Here is a 26,046-nt window from a genome sequence, read left to right on the forward strand (position 1 = left end):
CGCGGCAGCCTGCCAACTAGCCCGGGCCCTGAGGCTCCCGGTGGCCACTAGAGGGCAGGAGAGCCTGGCCGGCCCGGCGGGCTGCCTGTCACTGCCAGGTAGACAGGGAAGGAAAGACCCTAGGGTTCGGCAACCCAGGTCTCATCCTTTAAGTGAAATTTTTTTCTCGCGCTCCCTTCTCAGAAGAAAATCAAGGAAGTAACTTAGGCTCCTGGAAAGTCCGGCAGGGCGGGGGAGACTATGGGTTTCAGGGTAGAACTAGGTGCAGAACAGGACAGGGAGAGGTTAGCAAGGTGGGGCTATTCTGGGAAGTGGTAGGGGATGGGGGTCCAAAAGTAGCACCTAGTCTACTCCCAATCAAGCCTTCTCATTTATTATTTTTTTAAATATTTATTTATTTTTTAGAGAGAGGAAGAGGAAGAAAGAGGGAGAGAAACATCAATGGGTTGATTCTCACACGCCCCTACCTGGGAACCTGGTGCGTGCCCTGATCAGGAATCCAAGCCCAGACCTTTCCCTTTGTGGGACAGTGCCCATCCCACTGAACCATGCCAGTCAGAGCAAGCCTTCTCATTTCTTCTCAGCCCCCAGAGTGGGGCTTCAAGGGGCCCAGAAAGAAGTGTAGTGGGGGACTGATATAAATTTCCCAGCCCTAACTTACCCACTTTCTCTATTCCTTTTCTCACCTTGGCCATAGCCCTGAGGCTAAAACTAAAGCCTTGAGGACCTAGGTCCCAGACTCCCTCACTTTTCCCCGAACACACCACCTTCTGGAGCCAAGGGCTGGTTGGTGAAAGGGGGAGGCCAACTGAAGAACAAACAGCTTGTCAGAGGGTTGAGTGATTCAAGCCCATGCGCCCTACCCGAGGGCACAGGAATAGTTGGGGAGGAGGAGGAAAAGATAGGAGGTAGGGAGTGGGGGAAGGGGCGGGGTTTTGTCACCTGTCACCTGCTCTGGCTGAGCCCAGGGCGGGCGAAGGACCAGTATAAAGCAGCAGGTGCCTGCGCCGTCCCACCTCACACGCAGTGCCTGCCCGGGTCTGTCCTGCCCCCTCCCCACCTGGCCCAGCACCACCATGACTCCGGGTATCCAGGCCCCTTTCTTCCTGGTGCTACTGCTATTCCCAGTGCTTGAAGGTGAGGGGCGCAAGCTGGGGCGGGGGCTGCTCTGCGCAGCCTTTCTGTGGGTTTTGTTTCCTGGCAGATGGCACCCCATGAAGCAGCAGTTGCAGACGGGTGGCCTAGTCTGTGCCAGAATAAAGGAGAAAGGCTAAGAAGAGAGGACCCCCTGCCTCGGGAGCATGGGTGCTGGGGCACACACGTTTCCTGAAGAGAAGTCTGGGGTGAGGGTGGGGGTGGGGGGACAGAAGAGGTCAATCTTCGGAGTAGACGATGGCCGATCAAGAGCAGAGGGCTGTGGGGAGAGGGAGGCTGCCAGCTAGGAAGGAGGAGAAGGGCCGACTCAGAGGTTTGTCTCCAAATCCTCCTGGCATTACTTCTCCAAATGCTACAGGATGTATTTTCTCCTTTTCTGATTTATGTCCACACTCAACCCTCAACTTCTTATAGTCCACAGTTCCAATTCCACCCCTTCGCCGGCCACAGGCCCTGCCTCAAGCTCGGCCAGCGCTCCAGGCCCCGGTGCCACCCCTTCGCCGGCCACCGGCCCTGCCTCAAGCTCGGCCAGCGCTCCAGGCCCCGGTGCCACCCCTTCGCCGGCCACCGGCCCTGCCTCAAGCTCGGCCAGCGCTCCAGGCCCTGGTGCCACCTCTTCGCCGGCCACCAGCCCTGCCTCAAGCCTGGCCACCTCTTCACTCCACAGTGCCTCCTCGTCCCTGGCCACCGGTTCAGTCCACAGTGCCACCCCTTCCCCAGCCACCAGCCCTGCCTCAAGCTCAGCCAGCGCTCCAGGCCCCGGTGCCACCCCTTCCCCGGCCACCAGCCCTGCCTCAAGCCTGGCCACCTCTTCACTCCACAGTGCCTCCTCGTCCCTGGCCACCAGTTCAGTCCACAGTGCCACCTCTTCCCCAGCCACCGGCCGTGCCTCAAGCTCGGCCAGCGCTCCAGGCCCCGGTGCCACCCCTTCCCCGGCCACCGGCCCTGCCTCAAGCCTGGCCACCTCTCCACTCCACAGTGCCACCTCATCCCTAGCCACTGGCCCTATGTCAAACTCAGCTGCCACTCCATCACACAAGGGCACCTCTGATACTCATACCACCCCTGCCAGCCACAGAACCGGGACCACTGTCAGCAGCACTAATGGTAGCACAGTGCCCCTCACCTCCCCCAGTCACAGGATTTCCTTCTTCCTCCTGTCCTTCCGTATTTTGAACCGCCCATTTAACTCTTCCCTGGAGGACCCCAGAACTAACTACTACCAGAAGCTGCAGAGAAACATTACTGAATTGGTGAGTAAGCTGCCCTTCTGCCATGCACTCCCCTGCAGCGGCCTCCAGAACCGCTCACACCTGTGCCAATTCTCAGTGCTTTCCCTCTCACCCCAGTTTTTGCAGATTTATGCACCTGGCAATTTTTTGGGCTCCTCTAATGTGAATTTCAGGTACAGTCCTGGGTGTGGACTCTGTCTGAGTGAGTAGATGTGGTCGAGGCTGTGGGGAGGGACTGGCACACTTGTGGTTGGGGGCAAGTGTCCAGAAGTGGGGACCTGCAGCTGCATTGCCCATCTCTCTGGGAGCAGGCCGGGATCCGTGGTGGTGGAGTCAATTCTGGCCTTCCGAGACAGCACCACCAGTGGCAACGACATAAAGGCACAGTTTGTTCGTCAACTATACAAAGCGACCAAGTACGACTTGAGCATCTCAGGAGTTAGTGGTGAGGCTTCTCTCCCTCGCTTTGGCACCACACTTCTAGGGCCCCTCTCTCTGCAGTGTCTGGATTCCTGCCTTTCCCTGGGTCCTGGGGGGGCACCTCCTTTGGGAGACCGCCCTGATCACTGCTTTTCCTTTTAGCTGATGACGTGTCATATCCTCCCTCTGCCCAGCTTGGGCCCGGGGTTCCTGGCTGGGGCACAGCCCTGCTGGTGCTTGTGTGTGTACTGGTCGTGCTGGCCATCGTCTGTCTCGTTGCCTTGGTAAGTACTCAGTCCTCAGCCCGAACCAGAGCCCCCCTGCTAGGAGGAACTCCGTGGCCCCCCATAACCTCCTATCTCCCCAGGCTGTGTGTCAGTGCCGCCGAAAGAACTGTGGGCAGCTGGACATCTTTTCAAACCGAGATGCCTACCATCCTATGAGCGACTACCCTACCTACCACACCCATGGGCGCTATGTGGCCCCTGGCAGTACCAAGCGTAGTCCATATGAGGAGGTGAGGATGGGTCCCACAGGTGGAGAGAGACAGAGGTTTTGGCTGGGAAGGGTTTTAAAAGGGGTACTTAGAAAACCCAAAGAACTTGAAAGAGTTGAGAGGAGGCACCGACGGCGGAGGGCCTGGCGAGAACAGGGTAGAGGCTGGAAGAGTTCTGGGGAAGGGCCTGCGGAGGAGGCCACAGAAGAAAGGTGACTCCGAAAGGGAGTGTCCCCACTACTAACTTTTCCAGAACAGCATTCACTGTTCAGCTGAACTGGTGCCAACGCTGTGGACAGGTTGCCCAGAGGTGAAGTGGGTGGGCAACGTTCCCGGGGGAGCCCTTCACGCGGGACTCACAAGGAGTGAGTGCCTGTGCCCCCATTTGTCCCAAGAATGGAGGGTAGACTGAGAAAGGCTGGTGGGGGCGGGGGTCTCTGATCCAGGGGAAGAAGTCTCACCAAACCAGGTAAGCCCGGGTGGGGTTCTCAGGAGTCTCCTTCCTCTCCTGGCCTTTCTCTGCAGGTCCTAGTAAATAATTACTTTGGTCACCTGGAGCTGGAACTCCAGGTGGGGGAGGGAGACTTTCCTTTTCTTGACCCCATTTTCCCTTTTCTGGAACTTCCTTCTCCAGTTTTACACGGATAAGCATGCACACCTTCTTGGGCTAGAAGAGCAGAGTGGAGGGAGACGGGGCAGGAGGGAAGAGGAAGGGGGCTGATTGGAATCGAAGGGAGGGAGTAGAGGGGAGGAGGAGGAGGAGGGCGGGCCCTGTTTACAGTCACCGGCTGCCGGTGGTGGTGACCAGCAGGTGCTCTCCAAATTAACCCTTTGAGAGCCATGCTTTGGTGCCTGCCAGCCAGGGGTCCTGGTAGTTCCTCCCAGGAAAGCTTCTGCCCCTCAGCCTGGATTCCTGCGCCCCTCCCCCAGGTGTCTGCAGGCAACGGTGGCAGCAGCCTCTCTTACATGAACCCAGCAGCCACTTCTGCCAACTTGTAGGGGCACGTTGCCAGAGCATCCAGCCAGTGCCCCGCTCTGAACCGATGGGGGAGCTGAGAGTTCCAGTGGGCACTCATGGCCTCCTCCGCAGGCCCCAGCAAGTCCTCTAACCCACCCAGCCCCAGTGGAGCCTGTCAGGGCTCTGGGGAATATGCCCCCAGATCCGGGTGGGAACGTGTACATGGCTGAATAAACTGTGGGCCTACTCTGCCCTGACTGCCAACTTCTGATGTGTCATCTGTGACCTTAGACAGGAGGGGCGGTCAGAACGTATGTGTGTGTGGGGGGTCTGGAAGGGGCCTTTGGGGGAGAAGACAGGGAGGAAAGGGGAGGAGCAGGCTCGCTTCAGTGGCAGGGGTGTGTGGAAAGATGACATTGGGGCGCCGGAGTGGCTGGCGGAAGAATTTGAGTCACCTCTCTCCCATCGCTGGCGGCACAAGAGGAAACGAAACCCAGGTGGCTGGGCTCTGGCCTGCGTGCCTGTGGCTGGGCCCTGGCTTCGCCCCGGCTGGGGGCCGGCAGCCACACCTTCCTCCCCTTGGCACCGTGCCCTCAGGTGGTTCTGTTCCGAGCTGCCCGGCTGTGAAGAGTCCTTAGGCAGCGATAACAGCGTCAGAGTCAACACAGCCACCCACAACAAGTGTTAGATCCGGGGCTGGTGCCCAGCCTGGCCCCTCTGGCTACAGGCCACCCCATTTGCCCACTGGCTCTAGGACCTGCTCCCCTGGCCCAGGGAACGGGGAAGTGGTTCTGGTTCCCTGTCCTCGGCCCCAGCACAGTGCCTTCCCCTCTGTCACATTCCCTCGGGGTCTGGGAGCCACGCCCAGGTGCCCCCCCTCATGTGGGGGTGGGTGACCACGCACCCCCTGGTGGCCGGGGCTGGGCCAGTGGGCTGGCAGGAGGCTGGGGAGCGCCTGGTTTGGGGACCCCTGTGCCTCAGCTGCTATACCCACCAGGCAGCCCCGCCCTGAGCAGTGTCTGAGACCCAGGTTCCCTCGGGGCAGCCACACCCGGCACAGAAAGTGAGAGGAATGGTCCGCTCAGGGAAGGCAGAGACATGCCTGGCACCACAGTTTATTGTTTATAAACCGTGAAAATGACAGCTGTTGCTTGGAACAGACCTAACAGTCCCTACTGCAAGGGGGCAGCCGTGGGCACCAGAGGTCCTGCCTGGCCCAACCCAATGCGGACACCCAATCTCTGCCGGGGCCCCAAAAGGAGGCTTGGCCCGTTGGCATGGGTGCGGGACAAGGACAGCATGCAAGAGGGAGAAGGGGACATCAGAGGCATGCGGCTGAAGGGCATGGGGACCCACCTAAACAATGGGGAGGGTCCTTTCCCTCACCAGGGACTGCACGGGCAGTGTCCAAGCAGAGCGCCTGCCTGTTCTGAGCCTGCAGTTCAGCATCAGTGGGGCAGGGAGCCTGGCAGGGCAGAGCTGGAGATGGTGCCCAGGGACCCAGAGCTTCTCTCCTAACTGGCCTGAGAAGGAGCGTGGGGTGGGGCTGGAGAAGGGGTGCTCGCCACGACTTGGAAGAGATACCAAGGGCAAAGCACGGAGTGGAAACTCGGTGGGTTGGCGCTCCGGGTTAACAGGCCACGGAGAAACAGGGGAACACCCGGAAAGGTGAGCAGAGGAGTGTCCCTGGGTCGAGAGAAGGTCCTGGGAAGACAGAGACATGGGGTGAAGGACAGGACCACACAGTAGGAAGAGTCTGAGGGAAAAGCTGCTGGAGGAATAACCCGGGTCCAGGAAGCTTGGCGGGCCAGGGCCCAAGCAGGGTGTGCGATGGTCAGTCCAGCTTGGCGAAGCCCCCGATGGTGACCTTCCTCTCGGGCTTGGTGCCCACCGGCTCCTGCAGCTGCACGGCACCGCCCCCGATGAAGCAGAAGGCAGGGCACACAGGCCCCGAGCAGTCCAGGGGGCACTCCAGAAGCCCGCGGAAGGACACAGCATCCAGGAAGGAGACCCGGCCCTGCTCGTAATCCAGGCAGATGCCCAGGCGGGGCGGCAGAGGCACAGTGCAGCCGGCTGCCGGGCCATCCCTCCCCGTCAGCCCTGCATTTGAGCTGGCCCCGGACCCCAGGAGGATCTTGCCCATGCCAATGGTGAGGAAAGCAAAGGGTGGCAACGCCTCCACTGTGGCATCCTCAGCGCCGCTGTCGTGCCCGCTGTCTGGGTCGTACCTGCAGGAGCGCGCATTGAGTAGGAGGTGTTGGAGGGCGGAACACGGAGGTGGCAGGCGGCGCGCCAGTGCGCGGAGATGTTGGAGGTATGGAATGTCAGTTGAAATGATGGATTTGGGGTGTTGAGGAAAAACATGTCAAAGAGCCAGGGGTTAGGTCGTAGGGTTGGGGGTTTGGTTTGGCAAGAAAGGGGTACTGAAGGTACATCACGCTGGCAAGAGAGGTGTTGGGGCAAAAGAAAGGCAAGGTACTGATGAGGCCCACTGAAGAAACGCAGCCTTATTGAGGTGGGAGGGTGGTGGGGAGTATGGTTTGGGCTCTCACGCGGGGAGAGGGCTCCGCGGGGCAGAGGCTGCTGGGAGAATGCGGTTTGGTGACTGAGGTTCAGGGGTGACAGAGCAGAGAAAGGGTGCCGGGAAGGGAAATGCTGGGAGACAGACGAGGGCGCATCGGTATCACAGATGAGAGATGTCAGGAAGATGGGGGTTGGGGACAGAGAGCTTTGGGAAGAAATGGGGTCCTGGGGGTGGAGTGCTGGGATTAAGCGTTGGGGGGAAAGCATGTGTGGGGGTGTTAGGCAGATGTCAGGGATGAGAGCGTTTAGAGATGGAAATTTTAAGGAAAGAATTTCAGGGTGTTAAGAAAAGATAGGGTTGGAAAGGTGTGGGAGAGGAGGGTTTGTGGGGAAAGGGTGTTGGAAATGCGGTGTTAGGGGGAAAGACACGTGGCTGGGAGAGATGGTGTATCAGACCTGAGTGACAGACGGAAGGAAGTGGAAGCGGTTCCCTCTTCTGCCATCTTTTTCCCCAGCCACACACTCCAAAATCCAACCCTCAGAGCCCTCCGCTGATCCCACATGTTCCTCGGCCACGGGCCCCCTGGCCTGGCTCCCATTACCCTGCTGCCTCCTCCCAGTCTCCTCCCAGCTTCACCCCAGCAAGTCTGTGCTCTCCCTGCCACCTCACCCTGTCCCCAGCCCCCACCCAGGGCCCTCACACCCCATCCCTGCCAGAGCGGCCTGACCTGGGGCTGATCACATCTGAGGCGCCCTGGAAGCTTTCCTGCAGCTTGCTCTCCAGTCCAACGCCCACCTTGACCAAGTAGGAGGCCGGGTCGACGGCGCAGGCCCAGTAGCTGCGGCCCTGCGTCACGGCTACGTCACCCAGGACCACATCCACACTCAGGTGGCAGCCAGTGAGCAGCCGCTCAGCAGCCAAGAGCAGGGGCAGCCCTGGAACGCTCCGCACGGCTCGCTGGTCCTTGCTGATGGCCAGCCTCTCTCGGCTGCTGCCCCAGCGGCCATCCAGGAAGAAGTGAAGGACTGGAGTGGGGGAGGGCGGAGACAAAAGGAAGGCCTTCAGGGCCAAATACTGGCATTGGGGACTGTGCGGCTTTAGCACAAGATACTGGGAGACCTCAGAACAAGGCACCAGCTGCTGCAGGACAGGCAGGAGGCTTCAGGAACAGGACCTGGAGAGCGGGAGCAAGGCGGGTAAGGAAAAAAGAGGGGGTGTTCCAGATGGACACGGGCCCCAGGAAGAGTTTAGTGATGACCAGTGGCCACAGAAACCAGCCTTCCAGGCCCAGGTGACTCACAGTACTTCCTCCACCGCCCCTCGTGGCTGGCCCCATGGACAAGTCCCCTGCTCCCTTCCCTGTGGTGACTCCCGCCCACCACCGCCTGCCCACACGGTCCAGCCCACACTCTGGCGGTCACATCTGGTCCTTACACTCAACCCACACGTCTCTGCGCCCTCTGGGGGGTGATGCTCCTTTGTTCTGCCTGAATCCCAGGGTCTGCACTACTTTCTGGGGAGTCCCTTTACTCTCATTTATTGAGCCTTTATTTGAGGTGCAAACTCGGCTAAGACTTGACGTGTATCATCAATTCAATTAACTCCAACAACAGCCCTTTGAGGTATTGTAAATGCCTCTCCAGAAGAGGAACTTGAAGTTCAGAGTGGGTGAATAACTTGCCTGTAACCACACAGTTGGCAAGAGGCAGTGCTGGGATTTGACCCGAGGAGGTCCAGCTTCAGAATTAGTGTGATCCACTGCATTGTACTGTCTCTCCAGTGCTCAGCCAGCCCCAGCTGTTAGTGCCTGGGTCCCAGAGTACCCTGCCCCATTCCATGCCACCCTGTGCCCACCCATCCGCCCACTCACCGGGCGCTGGGGGCGTGTGCAGGTGCACATCTTCACTGTACTCGCCATAGCCCGCTTTGTTGCAGCCACGGACACGCAGCACGTATACAGAGCCTGTGTCAGGGTTCTCCAGCAAGGCGCTGGTGCCCCTCACCTCCTCGCGCCGCTGCCAGCGGGTGGGGCCCGGCTGGGCAGGCACATCTGTGCGCCGGAACTCGATGGTGTAGTGCCAGGCAGGTGGCGAGTGGGGAGGCAGCCTCCAGCACAGGAAGATCTGGTCATAGGCAAAGGTGCGCTGGGTGTCGATGACTGGAGCCTCAGGCACTGTTGGAAGGGAGAGCAGGGGCATTCAGGGCCTGGCCACTGGCTGGGCATGGAGGGTAGGCAGGAGAAGGGAAAGCAGCGGGAGCCGGGGGGGTGAGTGTGGGTGAGAGGGACCTGGGGAGGAAACCCATCTGGACCCGGGGCAGGGGATGGGCGGGCAGAGCCCAAGGGAGGAGAGAGGCAGGTGTATGCTAGGTAGGTGGGAGGCCTGGGTGCTAGTCCTGTCTGCCACACTGGCCTTAGGTGAGTTACTTCCCTTTCTGTGCCTTAGTTGCCTCCTCTGTCAAATGAGGGCACCAGACCAGATGGGGACGCTTCTTTCTATAACCCTTTTTATTCTATGAATAAAGAGGAACTGTAGGGAAAGGCCACTGGAACCCAGGCAAGAGGGCCCTGAACAGGAAGGAGGGGACAGAGTAGGAGGGAGAGAGATAGAGAGTCAGCAAGACAGAAAATGGGGGACCACAAAGGGCAAGCCAAAGCTTGATGGCAAGGCACAAAGGTTAAGGAAAAGAGCAGAAAAGTCTAGAGGACAAGGGCACAAGGACAGAAGGTCAGAAGGGCAAGGACCAGGCAAACCCCTAAGGAAGGCCCAGGTCTGGGGAGGACCAGGAGTCTGGTTAAAGCAGGGCAGAGAAGGAAGCAAAGAATGGGTGGCTGAGCTGCAGGGGGGCTGCGGAGAGGAGCAGGGGGCCCGGGCCGCTGACTTGCCTGGGGTGCTCCGGAGCAGAGTCCGCGGTGGCCACAGCCTACAAACAAAGAGAGGGAGAAGCAGCGCTGAGCGCGGTGGGGCCGGGTGGCCAGTGGGCTAGGTGGCAGGGGTGGCTGGCCAGGCTAGGCAGTAGGCTGGGAGGTCGCTGGTGGGCACTGCCCCCCGGGCCCGCTGCTGGGGAAGAAGGGAGGAAGGCTCTAAGTGGGCTTGGGGTCTGGCCATCTCCTCACCTCGAAGGAAGTTAAGCTCTGTCAGCAGCTTCATCTCACGTCCCACGTCCAGCTGGCAGTGGCGGAAGGAAGAGCTGGCAGCTGGCCGAAATGTCTGGAGGGCCTCTGTAGCTCGGGAGATCCTGGGACAGGGGCACGCAGGAGTCAGGTGCTGCCATCTGGGCAGCCATCCTTCTCCTTGCTTCTGCCTGCCTGCCTGCCCCTGGAGCCCCGGGATCAGCTTTGGGTCTTTTCCTTATCCCTTCAGGCAAGCTGGATATTGGTTTTGCCTAGAGAAAATCCTCAGGGCCCAGTTCTCCTTCGGATGGTACTTGAGACATTGTCCTGGACATCAGCTATACCCATGATGCCCCTGCCCCTCACAAACCTGTGCCCTGAGCTCTGTCCCGATGTACCTGTTATGTAACTGCTTGGCTGCTTGTACAAAGCAAGGCTGGTCTGTTTCTTTAAGGACCTCCTGGGCATAGCCCACCAGACCTGAGCCATCCAGAAGGCTCCGGTGCTCCTGGAGCTGGGCGCTGAGACGGGCCAGCCGCTCCTGCTGGCATTCCTCTATGGCCTGAAGCAGCGATGCTCTCTTCTCCTCCAGCACAGCCCCCAGCCCCCGAACCAGCTGGGATACCTCTTCCTTGGCCTGCTGACCACTCACCTGCCCAGAGAGCAACACTTACTGTCTTCTCGAAGGCAGGGCCCGCACCAGCCTCCTAGGGTACTACACCATGGCTAGGGCCACCCAGTCCTGAGAATCTGGGGGAATCCTACCCACCCACTCCAACGGGGCCAGGCTTATGGCTCCAAAGGCACCTGTACACCCAGATGGGCTCAACTCCTGACCACTCATGCCAACTTTCCTGGAGCCCACACCATAATCCCTAAGGGTTCCCCCAAAGAAAAGTGATCATAAGTGCCCTAACATCCACAGGGGTGTCCCTGGCACCCCCCCCCCGCGTCCATGCTGTCCTCACTGCCCACCCTGTGTCGGCTGACTCATGAGAGCTGGAAGATGGTATCAGAGCTGTCACCTTCCCTGAGCTCCGGGAATAAGTGCCATCCTCAGCAGGCAACTGAGCCTCAGGGCATCTGAGCTGTGTCCCTGGGGCTTTGCAAGTATCCCCTGTCCTGGCAATAGCCACCCTGGTGCTACTGTAGCTCCAGGTGCAGCCTGCCCTGGGGCACTGATGTCTCTGCCAACTTAGTTTAACCAGAACCGTGACATGTTCATGGACCCCACACTGGCTTCCTGAGCTTGCAACCAGGTGACTGGGCCATGCCTACCCATACCCCCTTGCTGCTTCCACCCCCAGGTGGGCCAAGGGCCACCTCAACACCCTCCCTCACCTCAGCGTGCCTCACAGTCTCCTCCAGCTCACAGATCTGGGTCTGTACTGTGTCCTGGTTTCCTAGGATGTATGTCAGGCTCTTTGTCAGTTTGTCCTGAGGGGGTAAAAAAGGTGGGCAATCACCCAGCTTGGCAGAAGCCAGCAGTTAAGAGGTGTAAGAAGGTGTGAGTGAGTTAGCACTGGGGCTCCGTGTGTATGTAAGGGGTGGTCCTCACCTTGAGGGCCTGGTAGGCGCTGAGTACCGGTGTGATCTTGTGCCCACTGTGGGTGCGCCTCACTCGGCAGAGTTGGCACACCAGCCGCTGGCATGTCTTGCAGTAGTGGGTCACCTCTTCCTTGTGGTCTGGGCACATGAGACCCTGGGAACAGAAACAGCAGTGGCATAGTCAGCCAATGGTGTGCATAAGGGTGCTGACCTGCCACAGGAGCAGTTTGGTGCCCTCCCTCCACTGACCAGATGGGGGTGGAAGGGAGCTCAGCTGGTGGTGCTCCACAGTGCCACCTGGTGGTACATACTGGCATCAAAGAGAGCCTTTCCAGTACCCTCCAGGCAGCAGCATTGCTCCTCCCTTCATCTACCTCAGAAAAGGTGTAGAGATAACAATAAGAATAATGACAGTTAATCTCAGCCTTGTGGTTAACAATTAACCTTGTCCATCTTGTTTTCTGTCATATCACAATGCCTAGAACAGCACTAGGCACGTAGGTGCTCCATTCGTATTTGTCATGTGATCTTCCAAACAGCCCTGTGGGTGTGGATATTGCAGGGCACACAGTAGCAGCCTCATTCTGCAGATGAGATGAGGGCTCAGAGATGTTCAAAGATTTGTCTAGGAACCAAACTGGTGACCTTTTGGCTCCCAGGTCAGCGCTCAATCCACTGAGCCACACCAGCCAGGGATAGTGTGTTTTTTTGTTGTTCTCACAGAAAAAGGAGCTTGGCAATGGTGAACTCCTGCCTACCTCCTTTTGGAGGCCCAGAGTGCCAGGCACCTGCACCCACCCAGCTCTACCATGCTGCTACCTTCTCAAGCCCTGCAAGTGCTGGCTCACCTTGGGGCGAAAGGAGAGGGTGGGCAGAGTGGGCTCATGCTGGGCCTTCTGGGTGCCCCAGGGGTGGAAGAGCTTGAAGCACTCATTGCAGAAGGTGGCACGGCACTCGGTGCAGCCCTTGGTGGCCTCTAGTGGTGGGGGCTTGCACAGCTGGCACAGGATGGCGCCACCCACGCTCACACTCTGGCGGTAGCGCTCCACCACACGCTCCAGGGTCAGGTTCCGGAACAGGCCTGCCAGGCCTCGCTCCCCCAGCTCCACATCACCCTGGCAGGCTGGGCAGGGAAACGTAATCACCTGGGGGTGCAAAGCTCCTCGCTTCCGCCCTGGGTATGTCCCAAAACCTGTGGATGGGCAGGAGAGGTAGAGAGCTGAAAATTACAGCTGGCTAGGGGTGGGGAAAGTCTGTTCAATTAAAAAAATAAATTTTCGCTCTGATATGGCTCAACTGAATTATTAGAGCCTAAATGAGCAGTATCTCCTCCCCCTGAAAGACAGACAGATACCCCTGGCCAGGGATGCACCCCTTTCATCTTCCTGATAAGCATCCCAGCATCCTCACCCCCATCCCACAGGCCCGAGGCGCACCTGATTTAAGCAGCCGGTCCAAGCGGTCTGGCTTGGGTAGAGTTCTGCGAGAGAGACGGGGACTTCGGGTGGAAGGGGTGGAGGCAGGAGAGGTAGGTTCAGAGCTGGGGTCCCCACCATGTCCTACATAGCCCTGCTGGCCTAGCACCTCACGGGCACAGGCCTGGCACACATTGTGGGTACAGGGCAGCACCAGTGGCTGCTTGTACATCTCTTGGCACACTGGACACAGCAGTTCTTTTTCCATGTTCTTCATGCTCGTCTGTAGAGGGACCAGGAGGTTGGGTCAGAGCTTGCACACCTGGGCATATCTTGACAGGCCTCTCGGCTGCCCTTAGAGACCCAAGGGGGTCTTGGAAAGAGACAAGGCAAACTACCTATGGCTTTTCCCCAGCACCAGATTAGGCCTGGTTCACAGACCTTCTCAGCTCTGTCTCTTGCCTCGTTTTCCCTCCTGCAGCGCTAAAGGCCTACAGAGGAGGAGGGATGGTTGGAGCTCATGGTTGGAGCTTGAGCTTTCCAGAGTCAAACCCCACCCCCTCCACTCCGTCTGCCCAGCAGGATCTGCAGCCCCTTTCACCTGGCCACTGCCCCCTCCCCCACCTCCGTTACTGCCTCGGCACTTCTTCTCAAGGACACAGTCAATTGGACACCTAGGTGCGGACCACCCCCCCCCCCCCCCCGCCGCCCCGTGTGACTCCTCGCTATGGGGAGGCGCAGCTCTTTCTCCATCCTCCTGCTCACTGTGGCAGTCTTCCTGCCGCGACTCCCGCCCGAGGCCGCCCCAGCCTACATCCACCATCCTTCACTTCCCCAGCCGTCTCCTCCAGTTTCCGGCTACACTAACCCATTTTCCTTCGCCCCCACCATCTGGACCTCCGCTCCCTCCCCAGGCATAACCCCGGGTAGCCGCATACCCCTCCGCAAGCAAGGGGTAAACAAACGCCTAGCCTACTCGCCCCCCTCCCCCCGGAAGTACTCCTCCCTTTCTTAGTGGCCAGGGTCCTCAAGCTATGCCCCACCCCCTCACCTCACCTTGGTCCCTCTCTTCGCAGCCATCCCGGTCAGGGGCGCAGCTGACAAAGGAGGGAGGGATAAGGAGGGAGGGGGAAGAAAGAGGGGGGAGAGCAGGGTTGGCACCGCCCCTGGGAGAGCCGGGCATGGGTTGCCATGACAACTGCTAGAGGCTCAGAGGCAGCCCAGGGTGGGGGTGCGGTGGGGTGGGGTCTGGTGGAGCTGTCCAAATTGAGAACTACACCCTGGGGCGAATCCTTCAGCACTTCCACCTGTCCTCAGTTTTCTTGGAAAATTTCCAAGTTCACAAACGCCCTCTCCTCACAGGACAGCCCCATTGCTCTGCAGCCCCAGCCCTGTTGGCCGCTACCCCAGCTAACCCGCTGCGTCCGGGCAGCTCCTAGCTTCTCACACCCCAGCAGATGGACGCCTTCACGGCACTTGTCTCCGGGCTGCCCCCCGGATTACCCTCTCATACCTACATCCCGACCCTCCCGGTCCTTTCCGCCATCACCAGCCCCCTGTCTGCATCCCAGCATCTTGCCAGATTTCCACCTGTTCGAGGACCCGGCCTGCCCCGGACCGCTGTACTCCACCTCCCCTTCCCCTCGACCCCACCTTAACTCACACTGATGCGAACCAGTGCATCCATGATGGAAGTGAAGGTCTGCATATCCTCACCCTCAGCCATGGCCCTACCTTGCCCGCCCGCCCCCGGGTGCCCGATCCAGGCAGCAGCTGAGAACCCTGGGCTTAATGCAGGAGCCGGGTGGGGGTGTGGGGAGGGATGGGGGTAAAATAGCACTGCGCATGCTCCAGGGACGAGCCTCAACCAGCGCCAGTCAGGGCAGGAGGTGGGAAATCTTTTTCCCCACGTGGTTCTCAGAAGGCGTTGGTGGCGGGGAGCAGTGTAACATGGAATGGTGTTTGAGGGGAGAACCACATCTTATGTTCGCGTTCCTAATCTTACTCATATAGAGCGGAAGGAGAGTTTTAGAGAAAGATGGACCCCAGGATGGTAGGACTAGATTTTGGTTTGGCGGAGAGTCCATGGGACATGTCAGGCAATGTTCCGTAGTGGGAAGGAGGTTTGAGGAACAGGCATTAGAGGTGACATAAATGACAAAGAAGACAGAGGTGAGTGAGCAGCTATGGGCCGTAGTCCCGGTGACTTGAAGGGTTAAGTGCAGCCAGCTTGCACTAAGAGGCAGAAGTTGCTCAGGGGGCGGGTAAGGACCCGGACCAGGGCGGTGGCTCAGGTCCTCTGGCAATGCTTCCTCCCCGCCGGGAGAGGGCGCCACGCGCGGAGCCCAGAGGCAGAAAGGGGAGGCCCTGGGGAAGCAAGTTTGCGCTGGGTGCTGACGCGTCCGGCTCGTCTCCGGTCTTTCTGGGCGGGAGGCGTCTATCGGACCTACGGGCAGGGCGTGATGGGTAACGGGCCGGCGGGACACCCCGGACGGGCTCGTGGGGGTCGGGGTTTGGGGCAGACCAGCTTTCCTGGTCCCCTTCTCTCAGAGCCGAAGTGTCCTGGGTCCCAGGGGGCGGGCCAGTTTGCCTGGACTGGGACGGAGGGTGCCGGGAGTCCTGGGCTGAGGAATTCCTGGGGGTCGCCGTGTAGTGTGGGGGATTTGGGGAGTATGGCTGCAGGCCCGGGAGTGCTTGGATGGTCCGGCCCTCGAACTCCGGGACCTGCCGAATCTGCCTGCGGCTCCTGGAGAGAGGACCGGGCCTGACTGCCGGTCTCCGCTTTCATCCTCTCCAGCAGTGGGCACGGGCACCTCGCTGGCGTTGTCCTCCCTCTTGTCCCTGCTGCTCTTCGCCGGGATGCAGATGTACAGCCGCCAGCTGGCCTCCACCGAGTGGCTCACCATCCAGGGGGGCCTGCTTGGCTCCGGCCTCTTCGTCTTCTCTCTCACTGTATCCTCCTGCGGGGGAGAGGGGTGGGGAGGGGGGAGGGCCCGGCGGGCTGGTGCCGACCCCGGTGCCCACACAGTTCTGCCCTACTCCTTAATTCCCTCAACCCAGGCCTTCAATAATCTGGAGAATCTTGTCTTCGGCAAAGGATTCCAAGCAAAGATCTTCCCTGAGAGTAAGTGAAAATTGGGGTTTGAGAAATTGAACGCTCTCTTCTATTCTCCCCCAACACAGTACTGAATTTCCAGGTGCTTAGAAAGTAAAGGTAGTTTAGGAGAAGGGAATATGTTTGTAAGACTGGAGACGGGTGACACTTTGGATCTAGGACTTCAGCTGGCGCCTGGAATTGGAGCTGGACGAGAAGGCCTCTGAAAGCCAGAAACTCAGTTGCCTTCTGGACAGTTCCCAGGGAAAATTTGAGGGAGCAGACAAATTTGGACCTGTTTTGGATACATCCATAGAGAGGTGTTCTTTATTCCCGCCAGAAGCAGCAGGCAGGAAGGATCAAGTTTGTTGAGGGATTCTGATGTGAAATTGATCGAATATTAGTGAATTCTATCAGAGATGATTGTGAAGAGCCTAATACACCAAGTTTCTAGGTCAGCAGGAATCCTGACCACATTAGAATAACTTAGATTGTTTCCTGTTTGGAATGATCCTTGTTATTGCACAAGTAACTGAGGTTTGATGACTTAGATATTTATGGAGAATTAAGTTTATAAAGCAGTCATACCAGGGATGCCACATGCTCAAAAATTGATGGCAGAGACCCTTCCTGGTGCCTCGGGTGCAGACAGCAGGGGGGCCGGGACCCGCCCCGCCAGTCCCCTTTTCGCTGGTAAGGCTGCTGTCAGCTCCGTCAGTGTTCTGCGTTGCACCTCGGTGGCCCTGGCTGCTGCATATGCTGGGCCTTAGCTTTCCTCTGGTTCTGCCCTGATCGCCCCAGGAAGCTGCTGGTCGTAATCCCCGTCGGTCCTGGTGCTGGCATTGTCCACAAATGTGGCCTCACACACCTTTCTGTTGGTGATGAAAGGAAAAACCCACATTCACAGTTTGGTGAACTCATTGAAAAGTACATTAAAGATGGAACGATTGTGCCAGTTGAGGTAACCCTCAGTTTTTTATAGAGGGAAATGGGTCCAATCCAGAATTTACCCTTCTGAACATCAGACAATGGCTGCGGATGCTCAGAAAGATCAATTCTTGATGGATGGGTTTTCAAGAAATCAAGACAACCTTCAAGGTTACAATAATATCTTATAAATGATTTTTAAAAATTGACAACAGATGCCATCTCATGTGAAGCCTGCCTGTGGTGGGACCGAGTGTCACTGTTGGCGGACCCGCTGTGGGTCTTGCTCTCTCCACCCAGCCCTGTGCAGGCTTCCACAGCTCCATCCACCAAGCAGCCCTGGCTGCGTTTCCCTGTGAACTGTTGTCGCTTACTTGTGGAAGAACTCTTCACTGTGGGACAGGGTTCCTGACCTTTGCCTGCCCTGCTCTTCCCCAGCCAGCCGGTAGGGTTTGCCCTGCCCCCCGCCTTCTCTCCAGTCCTGATCTAGACAGACAGACTACGGTACTTTTCTGTGCCCGTGGGCACATATATACAGGCAATTTGCCCTCCAACCTGTGTCTAGGGAGTGAGGCCCTCAGCTTCCATCACTGGCCAGTTGGATGAATTGATCCCCGTTGGCTGGCTTCTGTTGGAAAGGCCTTGACTCTCTTCCCCAAATGGGAGCAAGCCTTGCCCTTCAGACTCTGCCATCACTTCTCCTTTTCTCTGGAAGAAATCCAGGACAGGGAAGTTCCATGGTATCTGAGGCAGAGCTGGTGATAAGCACGCAGCCTCCATGTGCTGGGCATAGAAAGGCCATCTGAGGCTCTGCTGTTACCATGCTGTATCCCTCTGGGCACATTCCCCAAGATTCAGAAAGCCCAAGATTTCTCCTGGACTTGACCTGGCATTTCCATTCTGACTTCCACCTTGCTTGTCGCCTCTTGCCTCCCCAGTTCTCCTTTGCCTCCTATTGGCTCTTTTTGCATCTGGCCTCATCCATCGAGTCTGCGTCACCACCTGGTAAGTGCCTGACAGCAGGGTAACCGATATCCTGTCCTTTGTCCCTCGGTCCTCCTGTGATGGTCCCATCCTTCCCTGGACCTCCCTCCCCGTCTCTTGTCCCTCTTTTGCCCTTCCCCATTTTCCTAAGTCTGAGCCCGGACTCCTTCCCTGATACTGGTGTCTGCCCCGGGAAACACCAGACTGGCAGCGTGCCTGCTGATGCCATGACCTTTCTGTGTCTGCCCTGCAGCTTCATCTTCTCCATGGTCGGCCTGTACTATATCAACAAGATCTCCTCTGCGCTGTATCAGGCGACAGCTCCAGTCCTCACACCAGCCAAGGTCGCTGGCAAGGGCAAAAAGAGAAACTGATCTTGAATATCCAATAAAGTTGATTCTTTGTAGCTCTTTGAGCTGTTATAAGCTGTGACCCTCTCCTGCCAATGCCGGGATGGTGTCCAGAACGTTAGGGCACATGGGTACCTCCTGTTTTTAGATCTTGGGGGTAGTGGGGCTTTCCTTCCATGAAGGTTCATTTTTAGCAAATATTTTATGAAGTGCCATCAGTGGCCAGGTACTTTGCTAGGCACTGGAATGACAGAGGCTTGTGTCTCAAAATGGAAGAAAAGTACACCAGCAATCAGCAGACTTGACCTTGGGTAAAGGGGTAAAGTCTGTAGGCCAGGAAAGCTCTTCAGAACTGGAATAGCTTTTGGAACAGAAGAGTAACAGGAAAGGAAGGCTCCTCACCCCTGCACCTCCTCACGGGTCCATTTACTTCGGTGTGGGCTTGGTTACTCCCGGTCGCCCACTCAGCAAACCAGCAGACCTCTCCTAGTCTGGGGCGGGGTGCCCTATGATGTCGCCTCCCTCTTCTGCCCCAGCATGAACAGACGCCTGTGTTTAGCAAGACTCCCGAGGTTAATCATTGCTCCATCTCCTTTGTTCAGGTGCCTTCATTTTTTTTTTGTCTAGTAGCCAAGAGATTAGGAATTACTAAGTTTTAGCAAAGTATATAAAATGACAGGGAGAAGGCCTGAGAGATGTGGCTTTCCAGGTTCTGCTCTGTCTGTGATCTGCCACAAGGAACCTCTGTCCAGAGCACCCTGCCTCCTGCTTGGTGGGTGGGCGCCGTGCCTCTGTCGCTGTTGTGTTCTCTGCAGTGCCTTGCAATGTGCATTAAAGACCAGTGTTTTGGTTCAAAGAACCTGCCCTTCTAGAACAGAGAATCCTGTACATGGAATGTGCCGAAGTGAGGAAGGAAGACCTAATGAAAATGGAGTCAAAGGAGATCTGGTCAAGAATTAGAGGCCCACCCCAACTCATCTCTACTATAATCCCAAACCTTTCCTCCTGTGCCCAGGCTGAGGGAGTGTGATGCAGTTTGCCCAGGAGGCCTGCAGAGGGCCTTATGAGCTTACGTCTCCAGGAGACTAGCAACAAGATCCATTTCAAACGCACCCTCAGGACTGGGGAGGATTGCAGCCAAATCTCCAGCGGACGCCAGCCTTCTGGAGGACCCAAAGGACTAGCTGACCTGGGAGGGCTGTAACCTGGGGCAAGTCTCCTTGCTCACCTAGGCTGGGAGCAGAGGCAAAGAAGAGTTCAGTGAAGACCCGAGCTTTCCTGAGAGGGCGTAGCCACTCTAGGCTCCAACTTAACTAGTGATGCTTGGGGGGTTGCAGTATGTCAGACTCTCTGAGGGAGGAGGAGAGGTTGTCCAAAATGGGCCCTGGACCTACAAGGAGGATGGGCTGGGTGTGGGTCTGCTGACTTTATCCCGACCTGGGGTGGGAACAGAGCAGAGGGCCACGTCCCAGCCCAGGTGAGAGTAGACACAGCTGCGGGTATCTGGCCACCTGAGGGCAGCTGACCTCCAAAGATGAGAGCTTGGGTGAGGCCAAACTAAGGGAGGGTGGGGAGGAGCTGGAGAGCAGGTGCCAGGGTACCCACTGTGTAGGCACCAGGGACAGCAGGTGGCCCAGAAATAATGACCCCTTCCTCAGGGAATGTATTTACAAGGCAGGTTGGTGCCGACCTAGGCCCTCCACCCAGCCTATCTGTAGGGTGCCTAGTTGCAGGGTGCCTGTGTCTGACCTACCAATTAACCCTGGGAGAGGTATCCCAGCTACCTGATCACCATCATTAAGTAAGTGGGTGGGAGGTATCTTGGCTTCAGGAGACCTGAAGGTGAGAAGGGCAAGCTACTGACCTCTTGGCCCCTGGACTCTTGGGGCTCCGCTCCACCCTCAGACCGGAGGCCTGGGTCCCAGCCCTGGAGGACAGAAGGAAGCCAGATGTTTCCTCCTGCCTCCCGCTCTCTCTCTCTCTCTCTCTCTCTCTCTCTCTCTCTCTCTCTCTCGGCCCTGCACCCATGCCTCCCATGCCCACTCAGGAAACAAAAGTAAACACTGTGGAGGAGGAGATGGGAGTGGGGGAGGCTGGCCCAGCAGGGCAGTCCTTGGGCCGGGAAGTAACACTGCCACCAGGAGTGCAGTGTGAACGTGACACAGGGTGGGAAGGCTCCCCAGCCCGCAGGGGCCGGGCTCCCCTTGCACTAGAACTGGAGTGAGGGGTGCCTGGCATGCAGGGCACGGCAGGGGGTCCGGGCTGGTGGAAGAGCTCAGGGCAGGCGGGGAGGCGAGTCTGCGCCAGGCCAGCCCTTTCCGGCCCTTATTGTCGTTGGTGAGAACAGGACACAGTCTCATTCCCACTGCCTCCCCTCGCCAGCTCTGCTCCCCAGGGCATCGGGAAGGATGTTGGGAAATGGGAACAAGGCAGAGACCATTAGAGACAGAGATGCTGAGAGACACGGAGACAAATACAAAGGGGAAAGTTTCAGTCAAAAGCCAGCATTGAAGTTCCCCGTGAGCCCAGCAGGCCCTTGGCACCGTGGGAACCACATCAGAATGGGAAGCTGGAGGCCCTGCCCTCGGGGACTGCCGCTGGCCTGCCCCGTACACTCCTTGATTTAGGATCAACCACAGAGCCGCCTCCTGAGCAAACAATGACCCAAACACTGCACGGGCACAGTTGGTGGCACTTAATTGCTCTGCTTTAGATACATTTCTTTGCCTCCAACCCAGCAGATGGGAAGTTCCTCAGGGGGCCGGGCCCAGACCACAGTCCCACCTGACAGCAGACACCATCCAGAGCAAACTGGCCAAACAGAGGTTGACACCTGGTGCTGCGTGGTTGAGTTCTGTGGCGACAGGGAGAGGCCCCTGGAGTTAGGCATGTCGTCCCCTGCTGCAGGCCTGCCGTGGTGCAGTGCAGAGCTCTCCCTGTGCAGCGCAGTCGGCTGTTCCCACCCCAGACTCTGTGACCTGGGACCCTTCCTTCCAACTCTGTTCTACCTGGGCCCTGGAGACCGGCCCTCGGAAAGACCCAGAGAGGTTTGGCTCCCTTCAACTATGGGAGGGTCTGGGCGTGCTTTAAAATGAAGAAAAAAATGAGGCATATTCAAAATGTTTAGATTCAACAAAATAATGCTTTTTAACACAAATCATAAAGTAATGATATTGCTAGTGACAAGATCATCACAGGATTTCTAGAAATTTTCCTTCACAGGAAACTACAGGGCCCTGATTTATAATGTAAAGTCCTATGATAATGGGCGTATCACATCCACTGTATGATTCTTTCTACTTTTGTATGTCTTTGAAAATTCCACAGTAAAAGTTAAATCTCTTGTGCGGTAAGTCCCTTCTGATGTCCATCAGAGACTAAGCGTGGTGGCCTGTAACCGTACTTGGAGATGGTGTCAGAAGTCTGAAGTTGAGGTCCTGCGTGACAACAGGGCCTGACCTGAAGTAGCCCTCAAGGCCAGTGAGGGACCCTTTTCTGAGAAACCCCCCATCCCAATCAGCTGGAAGAGCAGGGAAAGGTCCCCTGCCGATTTGAGGCTGAGGGCTGCATTGTCAAGAGGTACTGATGATCCTGTCAGCACTGGCCTGGATCCCACAAGAAAACACCTTGCACTCACCCTCTTTCTGGGTCAAGAGTTGCCATGAGGGCGGCCCTCTGGCCACTTCTGGGAATTTCTGGGACTGAGGTGTGTGCATACGCCTGTGGTAGGTGCTAGGAGTAACCTGTTAGGGAGACCGCTCCCCTTCCTGCTCTCAGCCCCCACACCCCATTTTCAGCCTCTGTGACCAGGGCCCTCTTCTGACTCAGATAAATTTCAGGTTCTAGGCAGCACGTGGAACAGTGGGAAGAACCTAGGTCTCCTTTGGGCTCTGAACCTTACAGGTGAGTGTCCTTGGGCAAGTGGAATGACCTCCTCGATTATACTCCTCGATTATAAAATGGGAATAATAATACCCATGTCAGATCATGGTAGGGAAGATTCGAGGTAAATCATGATGTGGAAGAGCCTGCCTAGCATAGTGCTTGGCCCACGGGGCACTGAACAAAGGCTATTTCCCCACGCGATGACAACAACCCTTTATTTAACTCAGTGTTTGCCACCGCCAGTCAATGTACTTAGTGATTTACAGATATCCTTATTTTCAGCCCTCACACTGCCCTTACTGCTGTTCTTACTCCGTGGGATGGCTAATTTTATGTCTCAGCTTGGCTGGGCCATGGTGCCCAGGTGTTTGGTCAAACATTATTCTGGGTGTTCCTGTGGGGCTGTCTTTGAGTGGGATTTGGTGGAAAGCAAGTTGCTCTCCACAATGTGGCTGAGCATCACTGGGTCCGAATCTGCTGCAGGCCCACACTGAACAAACGGCTGAGCTCCCAGAACAAAAGGGATTCGGCAGGAGGCCTTTGGACTTGAACTGCAACTCTCGTCCCTCATTCACTGAGGTTTTCTCACAAATGTCTCCGCAGCAGGGCCTTTCCGACTGTGCCGTGCGACACAGCACACTGTCGCCCTCCAGCCCTTTACCTGGCTCTGTTTTTCTTCATAATACTTCTCATTACTTTATTTTTTTTTAATTTTAAAGATTTTATTTATTTTCAGAGAGAGGGGCAGGAAGAGAGAAAGAAAGGGACAGAAACATCAATATGGGAGAGAAACATAGATTGGTTGCCCATCACAGGCCTGCAACCCAGGCATGTGCCCCAGCCAGAAATCTAACTGGCGACCCTTGATTCATAGGCCAGCAATCCACTGAGCCGCGCTAGCCAGGGCATCTATGCCATTCCTATCCTCCTCCTGTCCATTGTGTTCCTACCAATTATGCTTCTTAATCACTGCACCATTTCCCCCATCCCCTCCCCACTGGTAACCCTCCATGTGATCTCCACTTCTGTAATTTTGTTCCTGTTCTGTTTGTTTGCTTTCTTTGTTTGTTTTTTAGATTCAGTTGTTGATAGCTGTGAATTTGTTGCCTTTTTAATGTTCATGGTTTTGATCTTCTTTTTCTTAAATACTGTATTTTTCTGTGTATAATGTGCATGTTTTTGCCCAAATTTTTGAGGAATAAGGATACTCATAAGTACACAGGTAGTACTAATTCCATATCTATGTTTTAAATTATTTTTTATGCTTATGCATTAAAAGTGTGACTCTAGAAAGTAATAATGATATCTGTATGCAAAATAATACCCTGGAATATTATCATCAGTTTTGTTTCTAAATATAAATAAATAAATAAATAAATAATTGGATTAAAAAATTAAAACAAGTTTTTTTTCCTGAAAGTTTGGGCCAAAAAATGTGGGTGCATGTTACACCTAGAAATGCATTATATATGGCAAAATATGGTAAGTCCCTTTAACATTTCCTGTAATAATGGCCTGGTGATGGTGAACTCTTTAAGCTTTATCTTGTCTGGGAAGCACTTTATCTGCCCCTCCATTCTAAATGATAGCTTTGCTGACTAGAATAATCTAGGTTGTAGGTCCTTGCTTTTCATCATTTTGAGTAATTCTTTATCATCCCTTCTTGCTTGCAAAGTTTCTTTTGAGAAATCAGCTGACAGTTTTATGGGAACTTCTTTGTAGGTAACTCTCCGCTTTTCTCTTGCTGCTTTTAACATTCTCTCTTTGGTGTGGCTCAGGGGATTGAGTGCTGGCCTGGGAACCAAAGGGTAGCTGGTTCAATTCCCAGTCAGGACACATGTCTGGGTTGCAGGCTGGGTCCCCAGTGGGTGGCAGGTGAGAGGCAACCACACATTAATGTTTCTCTCCCTCTCTTTCTTCATCCCTTCCCCTCTCTCTAAAAAGAAATAAATAAAAGCTTTAAAAACATTTTTTAAAAGATTCTTTCTTTACCTTTAACCTTTGGCATTTTAATTGTGATGTGTCTTGGTGTGTTCCTCTTTGGGTCCAACTTGTTTGGGACTCCCTGAGCTTCCTGGACTTGTATGTCTATTTCCTTCACCAAATTAGGGAAGTTTTCTTTCATTATTTTTTCAAATAAGTTTTCAATTTCTTGCTCTTCCTTCTCTCCTTCTGGCATCCCTATGACTCAGATATTGGCCCATTTGGAGATGTACCAGAGGTTCCTGAGCCTATCCTTTTCATGTTTATATTCTGGTTTCTTCTTTCTAGTTGAATGTTTATCTCTTCCTTATATTCCAAATCGTTGGTTTGAATCCTGGCCTCCTTCCCTTTTCTGTTGGTTCTCTGTATATTTTTCTTTATTTCACTTAGTGTAACCTTCATATCTTTTCTTCCTTCCTTCCTTCCTTCCTTCCTTCCTTCCTTCCTTCCTTCCTTCCTTCCTTCCTTCCTTTCTTTCTTTCTTTCTTTCTTTCTTTCTTTCTTTCTTTCTTTCTTCTTTTTGCCATGCTCAGGATGGTCTCTGAGCATCCTGATCACCAGTGTTTTGAACTCTGCATCTGATAGCTTGGCTCTGTTTCACTTAGTTCTTTTTCTGAACGTTTTTCTGTTCTTTCCTTTGGGCTATTTTTCTTGTCTCCTCAATTTGGCAGCTTCCCTGTGTTTGTTTCTGTGTATTAGGTAGAGGTGCTTTTGCTCTCTGTCTTAGGCACATGGCCTATGTAGAAAAGACACCCATGAATTGTGTGGGGCAGAGTCTTAGGTAATTGCCAGGGCAGGGCAACCCACTTTGTGCTGTGTGGGGAGGGCTCAGAGAGGGGACAATGCCACCACCTGCCTTCTGGATGTTCACCTGACACCCACCCCATTTCCAGTCACTTCATCCCCTTCCAGCTACTGCCCTGATTGTGAATCTCAGAGTGGGTGGGTTTGCATACATTCTGAGACTGTTCAGGACCTTTAAGTGGTGAAAATCCAGCAGTTTCTTCTGCCACCCCAACCTCCCCTGGTTTTTACAGACAGAGATAATGGTATCTATCTTTCTGGTGCTGGAATCCTGGGCTGTGCGGTCTAGCCTCAGGCTGGGATCGCTCATTCCCAAGGAATCCCTCCTAAATTCACCATGCGTGAATGTGGGGCCATCTGTTCCACCACTGCTGCCTCTACCCACCACACCACCTTTCCCCAGTCTCCATGACTCCGCCCCTCCTACCCATCTGTATGAATGTGACTTCTTTAAATCCTTGGTCATCCAACTTCTATATAGCGAGGTTTTCTGATGGTTCTGGGTGTTAGTAGTTTTGAAATCTGTTTGTAATTCTTCCTGTGGTTGCACAAGGAAGCAAAGCATGTCAACCTATACCTCCATTTTGACTGGAAGTCTCATTACTTAATACATTACATATGTATTTGATTGTTTCTTGTCTGTCTCCCAGTACTTTACTTAAAGCAGAGAATTTTTCTGTTTTGTTCACTATCACTTACCCCATTAGCAATTCAGCACTGTCATACTCGGGTCTCTTTGCTGAAATTCAACTTCCACCCTGCCCCAATTCCAAATTGCTGAATCCCCAGCATCAGCCAAATGCTTCTCTCAGCAGCCAGGCCTGTCCCCAGTCCCTCTTCCCTCAGGCTATCTTCTTGTCCCACCTTGGTCTCCTGTAGTTTACCTTCTCTAGGAAACCCTGACTCACCCAGCCCCTCCTCCAATCAGCAACAGGATCGCCGATATGGCATTTCCTCCTAAAACCTGCCTGTAATTTTTAAACTATGGGTTCTCGTTGATTACATGTGTGTCCATCTAGTCTCCCCAGTGGAACTATGGGTGCCCTGAGGACAGGGATGGAGTCAACACAGCCTGACCACCTGGAACCTTTGCCAAGGACCAGTTATAACCTTGGCATGCGTAAGCACACAGAGAGCTCCACCGCCTGACATGATACAC

At 55.5% G+C, this 26,046-nt stretch overlaps 3 protein-coding genes across 4 annotated transcripts; 2 read left to right on the forward strand and 1 right to left on the reverse strand.

Annotated features, from left to right (window-relative positions):
* The first annotated feature begins 982 nt into the window (after positions 1-982).
* Positions 983-4,525, forward strand: MUC1 (mucin 1, cell surface associated). Its single transcript, XM_053666202.1, has 7 exons — positions 983-1,137; positions 1,570-2,408; positions 2,505-2,560; positions 2,699-2,832; positions 2,970-3,091; positions 3,175-3,324; positions 4,234-4,525. Exons 1-7 carry the CDS (start codon positions 1,077-1,079, stop codon positions 4,300-4,302), a joined length of 1,431 nt encoding a protein of 476 aa, XP_053522177.1. The 5' UTR covers positions 983-1,076; the 3' UTR covers positions 4,303-4,525.
* An 843-nt stretch (positions 4,526-5,368) lies between these two features.
* TRIM46 (tripartite motif containing 46) lies at positions 5,369-14,586 on the reverse strand. 2 transcript variants are annotated; one of them, XM_037132684.2, is made up of 10 exons: positions 14,524-14,586; positions 12,882-13,143; positions 12,294-12,637; positions 11,456-11,599; positions 11,239-11,334; positions 10,296-10,549; positions 9,901-10,022; positions 8,656-8,958; positions 7,513-7,810; positions 5,369-6,489 (listed from the first exon to the last, which is right to left on the reverse strand). In XM_037132684.2, the coding sequence occupies exons 1-10, from the start codon at positions 14,584-14,586 to the stop codon at positions 6,096-6,098; spliced, it is 2,280 nt and encodes a 759-aa protein (XP_036988579.1). In that variant the 3' UTR covers positions 5,369-6,095. The 2 variants fall into 2 exon arrangements, with proteins under 2 accessions (XP_036988579.1, XP_053522286.1); XM_053666311.1 differs by lacking the exon at positions 7,513-7,810 and having other exon boundaries at positions 6,254-6,489.
* Positions 14,587-15,240: 654 nt separating this feature from the next.
* Positions 15,241-18,271, forward strand: KRTCAP2 (keratinocyte associated protein 2). The gene is made up of 5 exons (XM_037132683.2): positions 15,241-15,326; positions 15,661-15,812; positions 15,921-15,984; positions 17,820-17,886; positions 18,119-18,271. The coding sequence occupies exons 1-5, from the start codon at positions 15,323-15,325 to the stop codon at positions 18,237-18,239; spliced, it is 408 nt and encodes a 135-aa protein (XP_036988578.1). The 5' UTR covers positions 15,241-15,322; the 3' UTR covers positions 18,240-18,271.
* Positions 18,272-26,046: the final 7,775 nt, after the last annotated feature.

This window comes from Artibeus jamaicensis, unplaced genomic scaffold, assembly GCF_021234435.1.
Source record: "Artibeus jamaicensis isolate MK-2021 breed Jamaican fruit bat unplaced genomic scaffold, CSHL_Jam_final contig_447, whole genome shotgun sequence".
Taxonomy (NCBI): Eukaryota; Metazoa; Chordata; class Mammalia; order Chiroptera; family Phyllostomidae; genus Artibeus; species Artibeus jamaicensis.

Bases quoted from the DNA above. Each gene is read 5' to 3' on its own strand.
- TRIM46 (XM_037132684.2), bottom strand. From the start codon at position 14,586: ATGGCTGAGGGTGAGGATATGCAGACCTTCACTTCCATCATGGATGCA. The intron at 7,811-8,655 runs GTGAGTGGGCGG...CCCCCACTCCAG, and splicing joins GCACACGCCCCCAGCGCCCG to TCCTTCACTTCTTCCTGGAT. The intron at 6,490-7,512 runs GTCAGGCCGCTC...GCGCTCCTGCAG, and splicing joins TCAGATGTGATCAGCCCCAG to GTACGACCCAGACAGCGGGC.
- KRTCAP2 (XM_037132683.2), top strand. The intron at 15,985-17,819 runs GTAAGTGAAAAT...TTGCCTCCCCAG, and splicing joins AGCAAAGATCTTCCCTGAGA to TTCTCCTTTGCCTCCTATTG. The intron at 17,887-18,118 runs GTAAGTGCCTGA...TCTGCCCTGCAG, and splicing joins CGAGTCTGCGTCACCACCTG to CTTCATCTTCTCCATGGTCG.
- MUC1 (XM_053666202.1), top strand. From the start codon at position 1,077: ATGACTCCGGGTATCCAGGCCCCTTTCTTCCTGGTGCTACTGCTATTC. The intron at 1,138-1,569 runs GTGAGGGGCGCA...AACTTCTTATAG, and splicing joins GCTATTCCCAGTGCTTGAAG to TCCACAGTTCCAATTCCACC. The intron at 3,325-4,233 runs GTGAGGATGGGT...CCCCTCCCCCAG, and splicing joins AGCGTAGTCCATATGAGGAG to GTGTCTGCAGGCAACGGTGG.